The 19,516-nt window shown below is 41.2% G+C and overlaps 1 protein-coding gene across 2 annotated transcripts in view; it reads right to left on the bottom strand.

Moving 5' to 3' along the window:
- Window positions 1-1,136: 1,136 nt before the first annotated feature.
- LRRC69 (leucine rich repeat containing 69) overlaps window positions 1,137-19,516 on the bottom strand; it is a 58,961-nt gene continuing 40,581 nt past the window's right edge. The window contains exons 7-8 of one of the 2 annotated variants that reach the window (XM_090040314.1): window positions 14,231-14,410; window positions 1,137-3,248 (exon numbers count right to left, since the gene is read on the bottom strand). In XM_090040314.1, the coding sequence (XP_089896440.1) occupies window positions 3,138-3,248; window positions 14,231-14,410 (291 nt within the window). In that variant the 3' untranslated portion in view covers window positions 1,137-3,137. Of the gene's footprint in view, window positions 13,150-14,230; window positions 14,411-19,516 lie in introns of both variants that reach the window. The other variant, XM_090040315.1, reaches the window with a different exon arrangement.

The following is a 19,516-nucleotide window of genomic DNA, read 5'->3' as shown; positions in this document are numbered from 1 at the left end:
GGGGCCTGTTCCTGCCACACCTTCCTTGCATACATATATCTTCTCAAATGCATGTATTTAAATATAAATATATATTTAAAAGGTTAGAACAGAATGCAAATATTAATAGCATGATTTTCATATATATATTTCTGGTTTTTTTACAAGTCTTTGCTGAGCTGTGCACTACTTTTTTTATTGAAAAAAATTACGTACATTCTGTAGCATCTGAAAGCCCAGCTACAGGGTATTTGGCTAGATAGCGAGTATCCTGCCAAGGGCTTTAAAAAACTCCCAGAGGAGTAAGCAGGGGGAAAGAAAGTAAGCCATGAGCACAACTCCTTACTACAAGAAGGGCGAAGCTGCTGTGCCAGAAGCCAGAGCTAAAGGGCTCTTCTTCTACTGCCCAGGACACAAGTGTTTTGTTTTATTTGTTTGCTTGCTTTTTGCTTGAAGACTGTATGATTTGGGAAGACTGGCAGAGGAGCTTATGAGGGAGCAAAGATCACCCGCTGAAGCAAGGAGGCTAGGTAATCCACTTACTGCACACAATAGGCTAAAATTTGACAGAAAGGTAGCTTTTAGTGTTCCACTGATGGCTCGTGGATAATGTACAATCCCAGAAATACTTTTAGAAAAATATTTCTGTTAACTTTCTCTTTACTCCTAGAGGGGATTGCTATTGGAAGAGTCTTTGCTCTTAAACAGATGCTTGGCTCAACTTCTTACTTTCACAAGAAATAACTCTGGAAGCAGTTCAGGAAGCCAATTAACAATATCCTTAATTTGAAACACATGAACACTACAACTGAAACCACTAACTACATACACACTTCCATTTAGACCAGGGGTAAAGCAATGTTTTTGGCCAGAGTGCTGAAAAAACCACAATGTCTACCTTGTAAGGTGCCGGAGTGCCGGCATGCCAGAAAAATAAAACCAGTGGTGGAGAGGGAGAGGAAGGGAGGAGGGTTACATGGCAAGACATGCTGCATATTGATATAGCTAATAATCATAAATATTGCTTTTTTTTAACACTTAATATCAGGTTTTCTAAAAATTCTAAACCTGGTAAGAATAAATACAATATATACTACCTTGGTTGTTATGTATTCTTTTTTTATTAAGTATGTTGTGACAACAGAGGGGAAAAAAAAGAGAAAGAGAGAAAGAAGAGAAAAAGAGAAGAGTGAGAAAAGATAAAAAAGGACTGGAAAGAGAAAAAAAGGAGAGAAGAGAGAGAGACAGAGAGAATCAGATACATGCAAGGAAACACACACATAGAACCCAATACACACATGCCCAGAACCAGACACATGTGCATGCATGCACAGACACACAAAAACTAGACACATATGTGCAGACAAATGCACAGAACCAGACACACAGATGTGCATGCACATACACAGACACACACAACCACACGTGCACATACAGAACCAAACGTGCACACGCACAACCAAAGACACCCACACGTGCATGCAGCCAGGCTGCTGGGCCACAGGACAAAGACCAACCTGATAATGCCCCAGGCCCACCGCAGCCTCTGTGCCTCCCCAGGGAGCCGGCTCCTGGGCTGCAGTGTGGCCTGCCATGGCCCTGGCTCGGAACCTGCTCATCAGCCAGCTGCCTCCTCCCTTGGGGGGGCGGTTACTGTGCAGGGCCAGGCTGGGCCCCCTGCCCCAGGGCTACAGCTGTGCTGCAACGAGAAGGAGGCTGCACAATAGGTTGGGAAAGGAAGGGAGTAGGGGCAGCACAATCCTGACCCCACTGCTCTCACTTTGGGCTGTCCTCCACCAAGTGATCCGAAGCAGCTGTAGTAGCTGCAAGGAGCCAGGGAGTTGGTGATGCTTCCCCCTGCCCCCCAGCCATGGCTGCGGCTGGCACGGTGGGGCTGGCAGCCCCTCTTCCACTCCCCACCCTTTCCTATTCCATATGCAGGCACATCCCCCAGGCAGCATGTGGGAGGATGCATCAGGGCAGGCTGGGCAGAGCTGCAGCAACCACCGCCAGGTAAGGTGGGGGAAGCCTGCCCCTCTGATGATGGTACAGTAAGAGTTGCAGAAAGGGCTCCCCCACCCTAATAGCTCCTCCCAAGGGCTCATCAGGCAGCATCTCCTCCTGAGTCTCTTGAAAGAGGCAGGAGCAGCAACTTAAAAACATTTTTTTTTTAAAACAATTTCCTCGGCACACCTTCTGGCATGCCGAGGAAAATGTCTTCACATGCCAGTAACTGGCACGTGTGCCGAGTATTGCCTACCCCGATTTAGACCATGCTTAAACACCTTCCTAAATCGAAGAATTTACTTTAACTTCATAATTATTTGACACGGAGAGGATTATGACATAGCACATAAAAGGATTATAGTTTTAGGTGAGGGGAAAAAGAAACAGGAATAGACACATTCTTAAAGTTTAAAAAATTTCTGTTTCCATATAAATACTTCTATAAGAGTTCAAAAGGGAAGAAAATAATCTAGAGAATAAAAGACATCTAAGAACAATTGTTTCCAACATGTTTCACCAAAGTTTTCCATGAGATATAAATCCTTCTATAAAGTTAAAACAGATCAAGAAAAAAATGTTAAGCTTGGCAATATTTTTTTTTTCATTTTTAAAACACAGTTATATATTTGCTTTTGTGCCAAGACATGGCTATGTCAAGTTATAAACTCCTGGAAAATGGGACTTGTAATGAAATAAAATGGGGAAAACTTAGAACAAATCACTTGGTACACATCCAAATTTTCCTTTGCAGATCTAAAATTTGAACTTAAAATCCTCACAAAAACAAATCTGAATTAAAATGTCACATATAAAACACAAAAACCATTAAAAGAGGCATGTTAATAAAGAAGCCACAGTATATTTGTTGGTTACAATTTACAGTATAAAACTGCATCATATTTAAATATTGTTATCTGCTTCATTCATCCATTTATAGGAGCAAAATCTGGCAAATAGACCATCATTACACACTTCTTTGGAAGCATTTTGCATGAGGTTAGATCATTTCTGTACAATTAATTTTCTCTATATATGGTGTACATTTTAATATGAGCACAGATGCAACACTGATCTGGTTCTTAAGATTCAACAGTTAGTGTAAACAATGCCAAGAAGGGAAATCTGATGTACTGGATGATTCCTGGCCTGCTCTATGATTCAACAACTCCGAAGAATCCATGGTCACCAAAATTAAAACACTGGAAAGAGCATATCAACTTCCTTACAGGCAAGAGGTGAATGTTCCTGCTTATCTTCATTTTCTTTAAACAATAAATAAATAAAAAGATAAGTGCAAAAAAACACATTTACATTGTGTACTTGATTAAAGCAGAGCTGTAACGTAAATGCTTGATCATTCCTTTCTTTCAATAAACTTGTCTCATAAGAAACAAATACCTTCTAATTTACAAGCTTTATTTTTAAAGAAATAAATAACAATCAAGGTCATGATCCTACAAGATTTCTGCAGGCAAACTGTGCAAGAAAGTTTTGTCTTGATGAATTATATTTAAAGAACCTTGCAGCAGGGACTCATCTGCCACAGGCAACAATAAGCATGTTAACATAGTAAGTCAACGGGACTACTGCCTGTGTAAATACTGCATCTTTAAGGGTCAACAGTCTAGTCAGTGTAATCCAGTGTGAACATATGTCAGTAGGAGTCTACAGAAAGTTATATTCAGATAATTATTTTTTTTTAAATACACCTGAAAAAAATGGAGGAATTACACCAAGACAACAAAGTGACAAGGATATTAAGAGGTTTCCTCTTTAGTCTACAGTTAAGGAAGGTTTTAGATATTTGGAAGTGCATGGCTGTGTTGGCTAATCTGCAAATCTCCAGAAGCTTGCCATCTAGAGAAGTACAGCAACCTACTCAAAGTGTTTCTTGAAGGGTGTTGTTGCACAAAAGCGGTTTGTTTCTCTGGAGGCCCGCAAAAATCACAGACACACAAACATCAGCCGGTACCAAAAGGAAGTATTTGTTTGCAAACAAGGTCAGAGTGGGGCATTGATGCCCAAATCAGCTTCTGACAAACTAATTGTGTTTGCAAGTGGAATTTATCTTCTCTCTCCTGAGCACGTGTGCAGACACCGGAACTCTTACAGCTACTTCCGTTTCATACAAGCATATAGTATAGTATAATTAGCTACTTGAGTATGTGGGGCGGAGAGATGAATATGCAACAGTTCATTAAGCATGCCCAGAAACTACAACAGTTTGCCAAAAGTTCATACCCCAAGGCCACAGTCAATTGAATTCCAGCTTCTGCAATCAGCATGAGAAAGACTGAGGCGGGTGAGGGGGGAGAGAGTGTAATCAGCATGAGAAAGACTGAGGCAGGACTGGGGGAGAAAGGAGTCTTTGGCAGTATTTCTTTCTTATCAGGTGCAAGATGCAAGCTGCGCATTTCTAACAATATTCCATTTCTAACAGTGTTGTGCAATTAATTGTGGAGGTGCAGGTTGTAACTCTCAAATTACAGATGAATTTTTATACCAAGAATTTTTAAAGCAAGAAATACACCTTTTTCTTAGGTAAAATATAGTGTAATTTCTTCAAATTTACACTTAACCTTTAAAAATATTTTTAAACTAAATGGATTTTTAAAAATGAAATAAACAGAAATCCCTTTTAGTATTATCTGTACTACAGTCCTGCTAAGAGGCCCCATCATGCTAGGTAATGTTCACTCACATACTAAGAGAGACTTCCCACCCTGGAGAGCCTACACTCTAAAAAGATAAAATAGACTAAGATTAGAGGGAAACAGGCAGAGATACGTGCGATTACAGAGCAGGTCAGTAGCAGAATCCTTTGAGTATTAGGCTAATGAACCATTCACTTAATATGGCTCAATAATTTCCCTCTTCAAAATTTAAACAATTTTTAATTTCTTTCATTGGCAATTTTCAATTTCATTTTTTAAAATTAATTCTTGGACTTCATCCACAGCTACCTTGCCAGTTAATTTCAGTAGGTTGTCAGCCAGTAAAATTTGTAGTTACATTTAAGTGACCCTTATGGTTCTAAACTGATAACTTCAGTTGAAATTTATAAAATGCTAGTAAATACGTTGCGGTTTTTCAAGTCATTTTCATTCCTTCCTTCCATGGAAATGAACATTGTATTGGAACACATCTAATAAGTATTTTAACAAAGCTGTAATGTCTTCCTAAAGTACCTCTTTTCTCACTTCTTCTTTTCTAGATATTTATTTCTATACTGTCCATTTGTCTGTTCCTAAAAAACAAAAGGAAGAGAGTCACAGCCAGCTGGGGAGTTATTTAAACTCATAAATTCAGCTGTTACTGCTGGCTGAGATCTGCTCTATTTTTCAAGCAGTGTCTAAGGGACCTGAACTTTCAAGGTGCTGGAATTCTTCACCCTAACATACACAAGCTGAAAAATACTGCACAGAATTGCAGTACTGATCAAAAAGAGTACTGAAAAGTAGTACTGATCAAAAAGAGCTATTTTAAAATACAGAAACCAGAAAGATATTCTCCTGAGTATATTCTCCCCTTTACAGGCAAAACAGTCACTCATCATCTAGCTACAGAAATTGATTACCTTATTACTTATTGAGGGTTACTCAAATCCAAGAAGAGAGTTGTTTTCCCCCATTCAACATGGATGGGAAAAGTCCCTTTGTATTGGATTTCAGTAACCCTGACCTGGGCTGAGCTGTAGCTGCCGTCTTCCTTCACCTGCCTCACACCACCTCTGCCCCTACCCCATCCCCACAACTACCTGCCCCCATCATGGCTCCAGCCCAGGACACAGAGCACATGTTGGCTCTGCTCCTGCCCACTCTGGAAGCAGCAGCACCAGTGGTGGCACCTCTGGCCCCAACTCCAGCTCTCACCCAGTCCCACTGCTTTCCCTGTTTCTGAAGTGGAGAAGAGGGAATGAATTTAAGATGCTCTCCCAATTATTAGATTCTATACATATACAATTATAACAAATATGTATTTTTTCCGTGTGTACAATCTAATTATCCAGGTTGTCTTAAATCTGAAGTCACCTTGGATTCGAGTAAATATGGTAAATAAAGGGGGACTTGAAGGAGTGCATCACAAAATGACCAAGTAATCTGAATGTGGACAGTTATATGAGAAAAGCCAGTCAATCCGATATTTCCTTTCATAACATTTGTATTAAACATATCAGCTATTATTTTACTCAAAGATCTGAAACTAATTTAAAAGCTTAATATTTCTACCAATTTTTGAAATATGACGTGCAAAATAACAAGCTTCTGAGTACAAATGCAGGGTTGTGGAAGCATCAACTATGAATAAAAAACTGTTTCTTATAGTCTTACCTTATGTCAAAAGTCCAATTAAATAGATCTCAACAGGTTACTTGGGTTTAAAGAAGCATTATAGTTATGGCATCCATTTATCAGTGAGTAATGGTGGATATTACAGCTATTCTACTGACTGGTGGTGCATTTTCTCTTGTGACTATAGAACTCAATGTTAGATTTGTAGGTCCTGCCACAGGGTCCCAGGTGTACAGTAGCCATGGCATTAGGGCTACTGTACTGACAGGCTGTTTCCTTCAGTCACGTTTCTGTTGTAATTTGAGTGACCATTTCTTGTTGTGATGTGGAACTCCGTAATTGAGAAGGGAGTGCTGTCTCCAGCTAAGGCCTCTCAAAGGTTTGGGTTGATTCCAAAAACCTTCATTTCCTGCTTGTAGACATCTTTGAAGCACAATTTTTGGGTGCTCTATTCTTCTCTTCCCACCTGCAATTTGCCAATACAGGATGTCCTTCAGGATGCGCCCATCTTCCATCCTGCACAGATGGCCAAGCCAGCATAGGCACCGCTGTTTGAGTTGTGCAGTGATGGTGGCTTTGGTGATGATGACCTCTGTGTTGGTGATGCTATCTTACCACTTGATGTCAAGGATACACCATAAACAGCACAGGTGAAAGCTATTCAGCTTCTTTTTTTGATATGCATAGGCTGACCGTGTCTCACTGCTATACATAAGGATGCAGACTTTGTACACAAGCAGTTTAGTTTTGATTGTGAGTTTTGTAGTGTTCCAGACTCGTTTGGAGAGCTTACTGAAAGTGGTAGCTGCCTTTCCAATGTGTACAATTAGCTCTTCATCCAGTGACAGGTTGTCACTCACTGTGGATCCAAGGTAGCAGAACTTGTTCACTTTCTCAGGAGGTGTGTTGTCAAGGCTGATAGTGACTATTGTAGGACCAGAGTCTTCTTGAAGCAGATGGTCAGGGCAAACATCCTGAAAGCATGGGAGAGGCAATTCATGAGTATTTGTAGTTGACCTTTTTCATGGGCACCGAGTGCAGTGCTATCAACAAAAAGGAGGACCCTAATAAGTATGCACCTCACTTTTGTCTTTGACATTAGACATAATGGATTGTAGAGTTTGCCATCTGATCTTGTTTGAAGGTATATGCCTTTCTCCAAGTCAATCAAAAGCATAGTGCAGCAGCATAGAAAATATCCTAAAGAGTGTAGGTGCCAGAACACAACCCTGCTTCACTCTACTCTTTATCTCACCCTGTCAGAAGTTGATCCATCAAACTGAACTGTGAACTGCATGTTTTCATGGAAGGAGTGTATCATGTTGAGTCATCTCGCAGGGCATCCAATCTTTACCAGGACCTTGAACAAACCTGTTCTGCTGACATTGTTGAAGCCTTTCATCAGGTCAACAAATGATACATACAGTGGCTTATTTTGTTCTCTGCATTTTTCTTGTAGTTCGTGTAAGGAAAATATCATGTCCACTGTTGATCTTCCTGCTCTGAATCCACACTGTGATTCCAGGTAGACATGGTCAGCAAGTTGTTGCAAGTGTTTCAAGATGACTCTGGTAAAAGCCTTGCCTGTGACTCTGAGGACAGAGATGCCTCTATAGTCGTTGCAGTCGCCCGTGTCCTTGTAGAGAGTGATGATGTTAGCATTACGCATGTCTTGGGGTACTTCACCTTCCTGCCAGCAGCATACTAGGAGTTGATGAAGATGTGGTAGCAGGCTAGCCTTCCCGCATTTGAGAACCTCAGCTGGAATGCCATCCTCCCCTGGTACTTTTCTGCTTCCTAGAGTCTATGGCTTTGTTAAGTTCTTTAGCTGTAGGTTCTTTGTCTAGCTGTGCCAGTACACTTAGAGTTGGAAGGTGATTCCATGCCTCTTCTGAAATGTTTGTTTCATGGGAGTAAAGCTCTAAGTAATGTTTGACCCAGTGTGATATCTGTTAGTTCTTTTCCGTGATTTTTACTTTTCCCTCTTGAGACTTAAAGGGGGGTGACTTAAGTGACAGTTGGGCCACGGGCTTTGCCAGACCATCATAGTTCGCAGGTTTCCTGTGTCCGAGACAAAGTGTACTGGTTTGTGCTGCATCTGGCTGTTTTCTGTACCACTGCCCCGGCATGCTTAAGTTTAGCCTTGAAACTTTCTGTTAGATTCTGGCTGTATTTCAAGTAGGCTGTGTTCTTGACTTCAACAAGTAGTAGCATCTTTTCTGAGTATGCCCCAAACCAGTCTTTATTTGACAATTTCTTTTTCCAAAATACTTCTGTGGCTGTTTATTGGATGACTGCTCTTAGTCTACTCCAAGTTCCTTCAGCATTTGCAGATGTTGCTTTCATAGACATAGCTAGTTTGAAGGTCCTTTGAAAGTCAAGGCACTTGCTCTGGACCTTTGGGCTGTGTGAGTTAATTCTTGGCTGACTCTGGTATTTGGCTTTATGCAGCTTCTTTGGTATCACTTTCACTTTGCTGACAGTAGGAAAGTGGTCTGTGTCACAGTCTTCCCTCTGGTAAGTGTAGGTGCATAGTACACTCAACAGGTCTTTCCTCCTGGTGATCACAAGATCTAATTGATGCCAGTGGCCAGATCATGGGTGTCTCAATGATACTTGAGATGTTTTTGATGTTCTTTGCCTGGAAAGTAGACGTTAGTGATACTCAGGTGGTTTAAGATATGGAGTTTGAGAAGACATTGGCCATTTTCATTCATTTTCCCAATGTCATGACGTCCCAGGCAGGTTGGCCAAAAGTTGTGATCTGTGCCTACTCAAGCATTAAAATCCCCTAGGAGAAGCCTCTCGTTTCATGTTAGGTGCTTAGTGACATGGTACAGAACATTATAGAAATTACCTTTATCATGTGAACTCGCCTATAAAGTTGGTGCATAGGCACTAATATTAACAAAACCATCAGTTGACTAGTCAGAGTGAGATGATGTGAGCTGATGTTCCAGTGGGGGTCTCAATGTTTTTGACCAACCTGTTGCAAACTGCAAATCCGACCCCACGTAGGCGAGTATCTTCTGCACTCCTGCCTTCCCAGAAAAAGGTCTCATGGATGAAGCCTGAGTTGGCCAATCTTGTCTTCTCCAAGGCTGCAACTTTGATGTTAAGTTTTCGCAGCTTTTGATCAATCAGTCTTCCAGGCACTATCCATCATCTATAAATTGTCATTCATGCCAGGACACATGGTCCTGACCTTCCAGCTTCCCAGTCAGAAGGTTTTAAGGTTTCTTTTCTTGTTGCTTGGTGCTTGATTTGCCATCTGTTTTTTAACTTTTGGTCCTGCCCCATGTACCGAATGAGGCAGGCAGACCATGGTGGGTCAGCACCTTACTAGCTGGGGGCTACGCAGTGTAAGCCCAGCAGTAGCTGACCACTGGAACACAACTGGTTCCTCCCACTGATTAAGGTGATCTGTGGTGCTCTACTCTATGCCATTTCAGTTGAGCTTATAACCCATGACTGCCCTCTTCTGTGTTGTGCCCATGCATGTAGCAAAGATGGAGTATCCTCTCTATTCAGTTTTGGCTGCAGTGGCCCGGGCAGTTGTTATGGAGACACTTGAGTTGCCTATATATCAACGTCCCTCTTTTGGCTTAGCTGGTTGATCCCAAAGGAATGGCAGAAGCCAGTATATTTGGAGTCAGCTTGGCTTCAGGAGATGCCAGTATGAAAAAAAATTTTAATCCGTACATCTTTCAGGGCTCTGCTCCTAAACGGGTTGCCAATCAAGGCTGGAGAGCACAGTCTACCCTGCCATGGCTTCCGCCTTTTGGTGGCACTTCTTCCACCGGGGTAAGGACTAGTATCCCCCTCACTGCAGCTGCTCCTCTGCTTGAAGCTGCTGGCACCATACAGATTGCTAGGATATCTTCTGCCACACACCTCTCATTGACAGCTGCAAGTATTACTGTTTACTGTCATAAGGGTAGCAGACCTGGCCTGGTCTGACCTGAATATGTACAGAATATGCTTCTTTAAAGAGAAAAAAAAATCTCTTTAAAGAAGCATATTCTGTCCATATTTATATAATCCAAGATATGAATACCACTAGGAAATTCTAGCAATGTACTCCAAGAAGTAAAGAACTAGAAGTTTGGAGACCTGAATACTTTCCTCATTTCACCAGTAACCTACTCTGAATCTTTAGACAATGCTTTATTAACAATATATACAGTAACAAATGGGCAAAATTGTAAGAAGCACATTACAGTTAATGAAGTTCTATACCTAATAGTATATGCCCAAGATTTGCTGTATCTCTGTATATCATACCCAGAAGCACCCCATACACAGACATAAACTCAATCTTTCTTCTCATCCCACATCAAAATATAAACTCCCTAACAAACCAATTCTTTTTTCTCCTGTACTATTAATACTATAGACAAGTCACTTAACCTCACTGGTTTTCTATTTTAGCAAAATTAGTACCCATATCCCAACAAGAACGAAGAATGCCAGCAAGAGTGAAGTTGCCCCTGTGCTAAACTGCTGGCACAGAACCCCCCCAAGTATATTTATATAAACAAGTTATGAAAATCAAGTTTATAATAGGCATATCATTTATTCCTCACTCATAATCAAAGGATGAGGGATGATGAAATGTGATGCTTGGCAGGCTTGCTTCTAATCCTCAGAATATGGCTGTAAAGTTTATATGATCAATGACATGTCTACTAACAGCTGCAATTCTTGCAAATTATTGCAAGGCATAAAATTAAGAAACACGTGGATTTCTGTTTGAAACTGTGGACTAGAGTGTTACTCAGAGTTGTACATCATGCCAGCCAGGAATGCACCTCCTTCCTTTCTCCTAATTTTATATCTGAGTTGCTGCTTCCTAATTTGTATAGATCTGCTCTCCCATCATTCACAAAGGGCATATTTTAGGGAGGAGAGTCCCTAAATATGTATGTAAACCCTTCCACAAGAATAAATAACAGATATGTAAAAGCGAGCAAGAATTTAATACGTCAGCTGTTCCACAGTAACTGTATGTGCATCCTCTTAATCCATAGTAAATGAAAGGTCTAAATCCCCATTCCTCTTAACCTTGAAGTAACTTGATCATTGGCTCCACAGTACAAAATTCAAACTCTGGATGGGAACTTTCAAATTCAAGAGGACAAGATACTGTTTGTAAATATAACAGAACTACCTAATTTTTCTCTAGAGAACTTAAAGTCCTATTAAGTATAAATATTTTGTACGGGAAACATTTGGAATAATTCCTTCTAATTGTAAAGATACACATATTAATACAATTCAACTCTCATACTACAGAAAAATTCCAACTTTCTATTACTCCTCTGAAAATTTGGGTCTGAACAGTAGGAAAAAAAAGGAAGTAATGGAGATAAAAGGAAGATGACATACAAAGCAGAATAGAGCATTTTAAAAATTACCAAAGAGGTACCAAAATATGTATATTTTTAAAAACAAAACCAAACAGAAACCCATAAGTCTTGATGAAATAATATATTTTATATATCCTCTTAATGAAAGTTGTTCCTACCTCCAACATCCTGGAATGTGACAAGAACATTCATGTGTAATTAGGAATTTGATATTATTTATCCTTCTTTTGTGCTTCAAATATTTAAACAAACTAATATGAAGCTATAACATAACAAATTTGTTACTTGGTCTATTTTAATTATCAACTTCATATGCTTTTCTCTGCTGACTATATTCTGTTTAACCAAAGGAAACAATTTTAGCTTTTATAACATAAACCATCAGTTCAATTAATGCTATCAGCTTAGGTGATATATGATTTATTTCTCCTAAGCTAAATGTGTTATGAAAAGAATGACAGTTATGATATTATATGTATTTTTTCACAATACAGTTTTGCAAGTCATGGTTGGAAGCAGACTCACTTTAATTTCCTTCAAGAGCAGTTTTGAATTAAATTACATCATTTAGTACAGGTTTGAAAATTAATTTAGCATACAAGTCATTTGCACCTTAAACTCCATTACTTTAAGAGGGTCTGGGGAGAAGTTAATATCAACAGAGTAGAGAAATGAAATACGAGTACATGTTTTGAGAAGTGGATGGGTCAGAGAAGTGGTAATGGAATTCTGAGCCTTTTGTTTCCAAGTCACTGATTTTGTTACGTTCTGCATCAATAATAACTCAAGTTGTTACTACAACTTAAATGCTGGCCAATTTGTTATTAGTTTGTTGGTCCAAGTCTAGCCCCTAATCAGCAAAATCTGTATTAAAAGTATATATATATAGCCGGAATTCTTTCTGGAAGAGAGACTAAGATTAAATAGGGAGAGAAAGCATTACCTTCTCTTTAAAAGAAGAACTTCTTTCAGGTGAGATTTCATACAGGTATAGTAATGCAATTAGATAGTTATATTTGCAACTAAAGATGGCACAGCATTTCAGTAAAATATTTGTTACTGTATCAAAAATTTGTTACTGCATCACCAGAGCGCCCCAAGGGATGACGAGGTCGAACGGTCACAAACTCCTGCAAGACCGTTTCAGGCTGGACATAAGGAAGAATTTCTTTACTGTCCGAGCCCCCAAGGTCTGGAACAGTCTGCCAGCGGAGATGGTTCAAGCACCTACATTGAACACCTTCAAGAGTAAATTGGATGCTTATCTTGCTGGGATCCTATGACCCCAGCTGACTTCCTGCCCTTTGGGCAGGAGGCTGGACTCGATGATCTCCCGAGGTCCCTTCCAGCCCTAATGTCTATGAAATCTATAAAAATGTGCCATAAAAATTCATCTAAATTTGTTGGGATGGTAATTTTGTCATTCAAACAGAAAACTTCCTGAATCATAGGCAAAGAATTAGAAAGGCAACATACTGCCGAATGAGGTACCTAATGAAAATCTGAAAGAGGAAGAAAAATATTTGTTAATGAAATTTGAAAGTGTACAAAAGTAAAAAGGCAATTAAAATATTACAAAAGAGACACTTAGAAACATGGGCCAAAAATAACGAATTCCAATTTTATGTAAAATAAAATCATAGCCCATGTGCCCAGTAGTGGTAAAAATTAACTCTTTAGAAAGAAGCATTACATGGACATGTAGCACAACTGTCAAAGGGCAAATATATTGCAGTTAAAGCACATGGGAAGTCTGTGGGAAAGCAGACTTAAGTAACAGCTTTAGCTTCCCCAAATATAGCACACAGAGATTACCAGAACTAATGGAGATGGTTTAGCAGAATAATGTTTTATGTGAAAAGGATTAAAGAGCTAAATATTATAGTTTGCCTAGGAAACAAATGTAATGGGTTGGAACTAGTTTTCAAACACCCAAACGGAATAAATCCCAAGATGATAAAAAATGATGGACTATGGTACATAACACAAATACGCTGAATAGCTAGAGATATTCTTGCAGTTGTTCTAACTTGTGCTGGCTGACTATGAAATTCAAAAAGATCATCAACCAGCAAAGGATTGCAAGAGAGCAGAAAAAAATTTGCAAGCCTCTGTGCTGTGCATCAGGAGCTGCAAGGAGGCATGGGAAGCTATCAGCCAGCTCTTCCAAATCTATGTCAGCTGGGGGAAATCATCAGCTACTGAGAGTCATAACTTTTCCATCCTTTTGAATGGGTGAAAGTTGGTCCAGGAATTCTGGATTATCTTTTCATTAAAAGATAAACACCACCTCCAATACCTTGAATTACTATACTTAGGTTACAGACCACTTACTGGTTCTTCTGATTTAAGTGGTATTTCCCCCAAATTTTTCCCTTCCTGGTTCTGTATAAATAATAGTTATTAAAAATTTTTCAAACGATCTGCACAATGAAAAACTGGACCTAGATCCAAATCTGCAAGATTATGAGAAACACCACCCCCTTTGTCTTTTGCAGAGAATTGTTAGCATATTGAAGGATGATACTCATGAAGTTTAACAAGCACCTACTTATAAACTGTAGGAAGGAAATTCATATTTACCTGCTTTACATGCATAAAACACACACATTCCAGTCGTGTTGTCAGGAATGCTTGCCCACAAACAGCACACACACGTTTTTCAGAGAGCAGATTGCCCACTTCTGGATTCTGTTTGACTGCTGTCTGTAGAAGAGAATCCTTTTCATTTAGCTCTCTCAAAATAAATCTTGCCGCCATTTCCTGGATTGAGACATGCAGAATAGAACTCTTGAAATATTTCAAACAATAGCAAGTATTAGTTCAAAATCAATACTATTTTGCCACCTAAACTGGAATAATGACTACTCTTGATACTGGAAACCATTTCATGCATGTAAGTAACAGTCAACAAGGTACAAAAAAAGGCCAAGAAATCTGTCAGTTCTGGAGCCAAGCAAGAAACAGCTTTCCCAATCCATAAAATGTATTTAGATTTCAAAAGTTTCCCCGTTCGACATACTGATATAAGCAAAACCTTTCAAAGTTTTTTTCATACAAAGCAGGGAGAAAAATAATAATCCCCCCTGTCATATAGCTAAAAGCTTAATTGGAGGGATATGGGAATCAAGCAGAACAGGAACTAGAGGCTGGATTTCCCAAATCCTAGATCCACAGGCTACAGACCAAACAGGCTGGCATCTTTTTCTCTTACCCTGAGAAAACATAGAGAAATATACTTGTATGTTTCTCACGAAGTCCCAGGTTTCTTGTAACAAGTAATTTTGTTAAAAAAATTCCTGAGCAGTTTTCATTCCACTTACAAACTTGTTCTGGATAGAAGCATTCACATGCAAATCTATTAAGAAAATCCAGGCCTACAGTTTTTGTTTTACATTTTCCTGCTTAAATTTACAGATTTTATCCTTGAGACAAGTTGTTGCATGTACAGAGGATAAGTCTAATCAACATTTTCCAAACTGTCTTTCTGTCCTGCCTTTCTTTCTATGAGAGGAATCTCCATGAAAATTATTTCTGTGTGAGAGACTGATTCTTATGCACTGTATCTCTTCTGGCTAAAAGCAAAAAACAGCTCCTAATATTTTTATTAATGCAAGGCAATGGAGATAAATTGATCGCTATTTTCTATATAACACAAACTTTTACTTATTTGGAAGCCTGTTATGGCTCCTCCTCAGTCTTTTCTTTTCTAGACTAAATAAACGCTGTTCCTTTGACCTTTCTCTGCGGCTTATGATTGCTATCGCATTATTCTTGTTCTCTGAACTCTATCCATGAGGAAAAGATCAGCTTTTTTTATACAGAGCACTTAACATCCATTCTTTAAAAACAAAATTATCCATTTGTAATGGGATTAGAAAGTGAAAGTTGTTTGATCTGTTGGTTTTCACAGGCAGTTTGTCACTGTAATAGAAATTCTTCTCCGTTCATATCTGGGTTTGCACTGCAGAAGGCTCATTGTTGAGACCTGCTTATTTGGGGGAGCAAGGTCTAATTCCCAGTGAACTCTACTGTACTACACTTATATGCTAGATCAAGGGTATGCAAATTTTTAGAGTGACAGGCTGCCACATCTGACCCACCATGGCTCCCCTCTGTAGTGCCTCCCCATGCAGCACCCCGGCCACCTACCACAGCTTCCACCACAAGCTCCCACTTCCACTTTGTACTGATCCCCATCCCAGTTGGCACTGTATGACAGTGAGCAATGATAGCGAGTGGCACATGCCATAGGGAGCAAGGGATGGTGGCGGGAGTGCAGAGGGCATTGCAGGGGGCATTGATGGCACAGTTCAGGACAGAGAGGGAGTACACATCAAGCCAATCTGCAGGCCACTGATACCTTATGCCACACTCTGGGCTAGATCCCAGAGACTACCAGAGCACAGTGATTTGTCCTGGGCCAACACCCGCAAATGCAAGGAAGCTGGCAGCAGATTCAACAGCAGGGGGACAGTGTCAAGCAGCCGGACATGAAGCTGGCAGCAGTGTGGAGTTGCCATGGGGCGCGAGGCGGTTTTCATAGATTGTTAGGGGCTGGAAAGGACCTCGCAGATCACTGGGTCCAGCCCTTCCACTCTAAGCAGGAAGACAACAGGGGTCAAGTGACCCCAGCGAGGTGACTCTCCAATCTCCCCTTGAAAACCATCAGGATTGGTAACTGCAACACCTCTGGAGGGAATTTATTCCACAGTCTGAACACCTTAACTGTGAAGGAGTTATTCCTGGTATTAAGCCTGAAGTGGCCTTCCAGAAGTTTATATCCATTGGTCCTGGTCTTCCCCAGGGGTACCCTAGTGAATAGTTGTTCACCAAGCTCCTGATGCACTCCTCTGATATAGCATTAAGTTGCTATCAAGTCCCCTCTCAACCTTCTCTTCTTTAGGCTAAAAAGGCCCAGGTCCCTCAGCCTTTCCTCATATGGCTTGCCTTGCAAGTTTCTGATCATACGGGTAGCTCATTTCTAGACTCTCTCAAGTTTTTCCATGTCCTTATTGAAGTGCGGCACCCAAAACTGGACGCAGTACTCCAACTCTGGTCTCACCAGTGCTGAGTACAGCAGGAGTATCAGTTGCTTAGTTTTATACAAGATGCATCAGTTGATGCATGGCAGCATGTTGTTTGCCCTGCTGGCTGCTGCGTCACACTGACGGCTCCTGTTCATGCGATGGTCAATCATTACCCCTAGGTCCCTTTTGGCCGTGGTGCAAAAGGGTCAGGCTGTCACCTCTGAGCCTGTATGTATGTTGAGGGTCATTTTCCCCCCAGATGGAGCACCTTACACTTGGAAGTGTTAAACTTCATCTGGTTCCGGTCTGCCCAACTCTCAAGCCTATCCAGGTACACCTGTATCAGCAACCTATCTTCTGGCCACACTGCCCCATAACTTGGTGTCATCCACAAACTTGGCCAGCAAGCTTTTCACTCCCCCATCTAAACCATTGATAAAGATGTTGAAAAGCACTGATTTAGACACGGACCCCTGAGGGACACCACTGGCCACTTCACACCAGGATCACACAGATCTGTTCATAAGCACGCTCTGTGTCCTACTCTGTAGCCAGTTTCCCACCTCAAGCAGCTAAGCCCACAATCTTCCAGTTTTCCTACAAGGATATTGTGAGATACTAGGTCACAGGGGCAATGTGTAGGGGGTACATGGGAGTGCACCTGCACACCTGAGAGTGCCAATGCACCCCCTATCCAGCCACAATCCCTGTTTAGCCGGTGAGCAGGGGGGCATGAGGGAGCACCAGTGTCCCCCTTGCAAGCACTGGTCAGGAAGCGGGGCTGCCTGCTTCCAGAAGTGGCCATGGGAGTTCCAGAAGCAGCGCGGTGGCTTTTCAAGTGAGTTCAGCTGCGGGGGACCCCCCCCCCAGCCAGCAAGATCAGCTGCCGGGGGACCCCCTGCACCTCTTGGCCAGCAGGAGGTCATCATCCCTAAAAGTGCTGGTGACTTGAGGACCATCCCTAGCTTCCACTGTACATGCACCTCTTTTTTCTTCTTTAAGAGGACCGCAGTGTTCCTATTAAACCAGGAAGGCTTCCCAGCCCTCCTGCTACCTTTCCTCTTTGCAGGAATGGTGTTATTTTGTGCTTGAAGGATCATCTCCTTGAGCAATGACCACTCTTCATGCACCCCACTTCAGTCCTGCTGGCTGATTTGTCGACCTTGCGGCAGATAGAAAACCTGTTAATTTCATGGTTGCTGTGGCCCAGGTTACCCTCAATGTTTAAGCCACTCACCAGATTATCTCCCTTAGCCAAGACCAGGTCTAGGAGAGCGTTATCTCTGGTTGGCCCTTGCACTTCCTGGGTCAGAAATAGCTCCTCAGTTGCCCTGATTTGCACCCCCCGCCAGGGACAGACTTGCTGGATCCAAGCACTTTGTAGGCTGGATCTGACCTCTGGGCCATTGGCTGCTGACTCCTATGCTAAACAGTATAGCACTGACCTGCCCATGTGGCCAGGTAGCACATGCTATAGTATAAATCATTGCTTTAATATGCACTGAGCTTGAGAATATAGTCTGAGAATCAAGAAATTTATGAACAGCCAGTCCCACTAAAACTACCATATTTACTGAAAGCTAAGACAAAGTTTTTGCCCCCCAGTCAGCATGGGGGGAAACCCCAATTAAATTTGCGTACAAAGTGGAGGGGTGGGGTAGGTAGCTGCTGCAGCTATGACTCTGGTCCTGAGCCCAGGACAGGGTCAGAATCAGACCCACGGCAGCCTCATCCTCCCCATCCACTTGCCCTCTACAGCTTCTTTCCCCCTTTACTGTCAGGTGAAGTTCAGCACCAGCTTGGATTGGGTTCCCTCCTGGGCACAAAGCTCATGGAAACTCTGTCTCCTGCCCAATGAATCAGCAGTGCCAACATTGCTGCTTGGCCCCCTGCCCAACCAATCAGCAGTGCCAGGACTGCTGCATGGCTGGCAGAGGCTGAGCTTCCACATGCTTTGCTGCTCCTAAGCAGCATCTGACAGTAAAGGAAGGGAGGGAAAAACGGCAGAGACTGGGGAATAGGGAAAGGGGCAGAGATTATGTGGAATGGGAGGGGAGGGGAGGGGAGGGGAGGGGACTGGAAGGCTGTGAAGTGTTGGGGGGAAAGAGGACAAAGGGTCTATCTGACCCCCCCGCCCTCCAGCCTTCCCTGCTGCAGCAGTTCAGGGGGAAGAAGTTAAGACAATCCTCTGGTAATTAGATCCTAAACTTGGAAAATTATAACAAATTTATAATTTTTCTATATATAGAACCTAATTATTGGGGGGTTGCCTTAAATTCAGGGTTGACTTAGATTTGAGTAAATACTCACAAACATAAATGTAAAGAAATTGTAATAGCAAATTTAATAGTGAAATACAAATAAGATATAAATGACCCAACAGCACAGGTAACGCATATCAAGCAAATAAATTAAATATATAAAGTGCACATTTAGCTAAATTCATAACAATCTTATTTATATTTGAAAGCAAATTAATCTTAAAATTTGTAAGTCTTAGGGTCTTAAAAAGCCTTTAGCAGGTAGCTAGCTTGTTAGGGAAAAGGACTTCTTACCTAGGTTTCAAATTAAGTTTTAAAAGACCTCTTATCTTAGTTTATCTGCAGACGAGCTATTCAGCAATAACTGTAGTTCAAGGCTGGAAAGCAATTCCAAGATGAACCCAGAATTTTATACTCTGTTGCTTGGCTCAAATATAAAAAAAGTTACTAAATAAAGTACAAATATAAATGTTCATAATAGGCATTACTTTCATTAATATTCAAGTCCTTATTTTATTACATATCTAAGCTATAACTTGTCTAAAATTAGCCGTGTCTAGCATCAAACCAGCAGATGT

Source organism: Crocodylus siamensis, chromosome 3 (genome assembly GCF_052110815.1).
Source record: "Crocodylus siamensis isolate JL-2025a chromosome 3, ASM5211081v1, whole genome shotgun sequence".
In the NCBI taxonomy this organism is placed as follows: Eukaryota; Metazoa; Chordata; order Crocodylia; family Crocodylidae; genus Crocodylus; species Crocodylus siamensis.
Note: the sequence above shows the minus strand (reverse complement) of the source record. Positions and strands in the feature narration are given on the sequence as shown.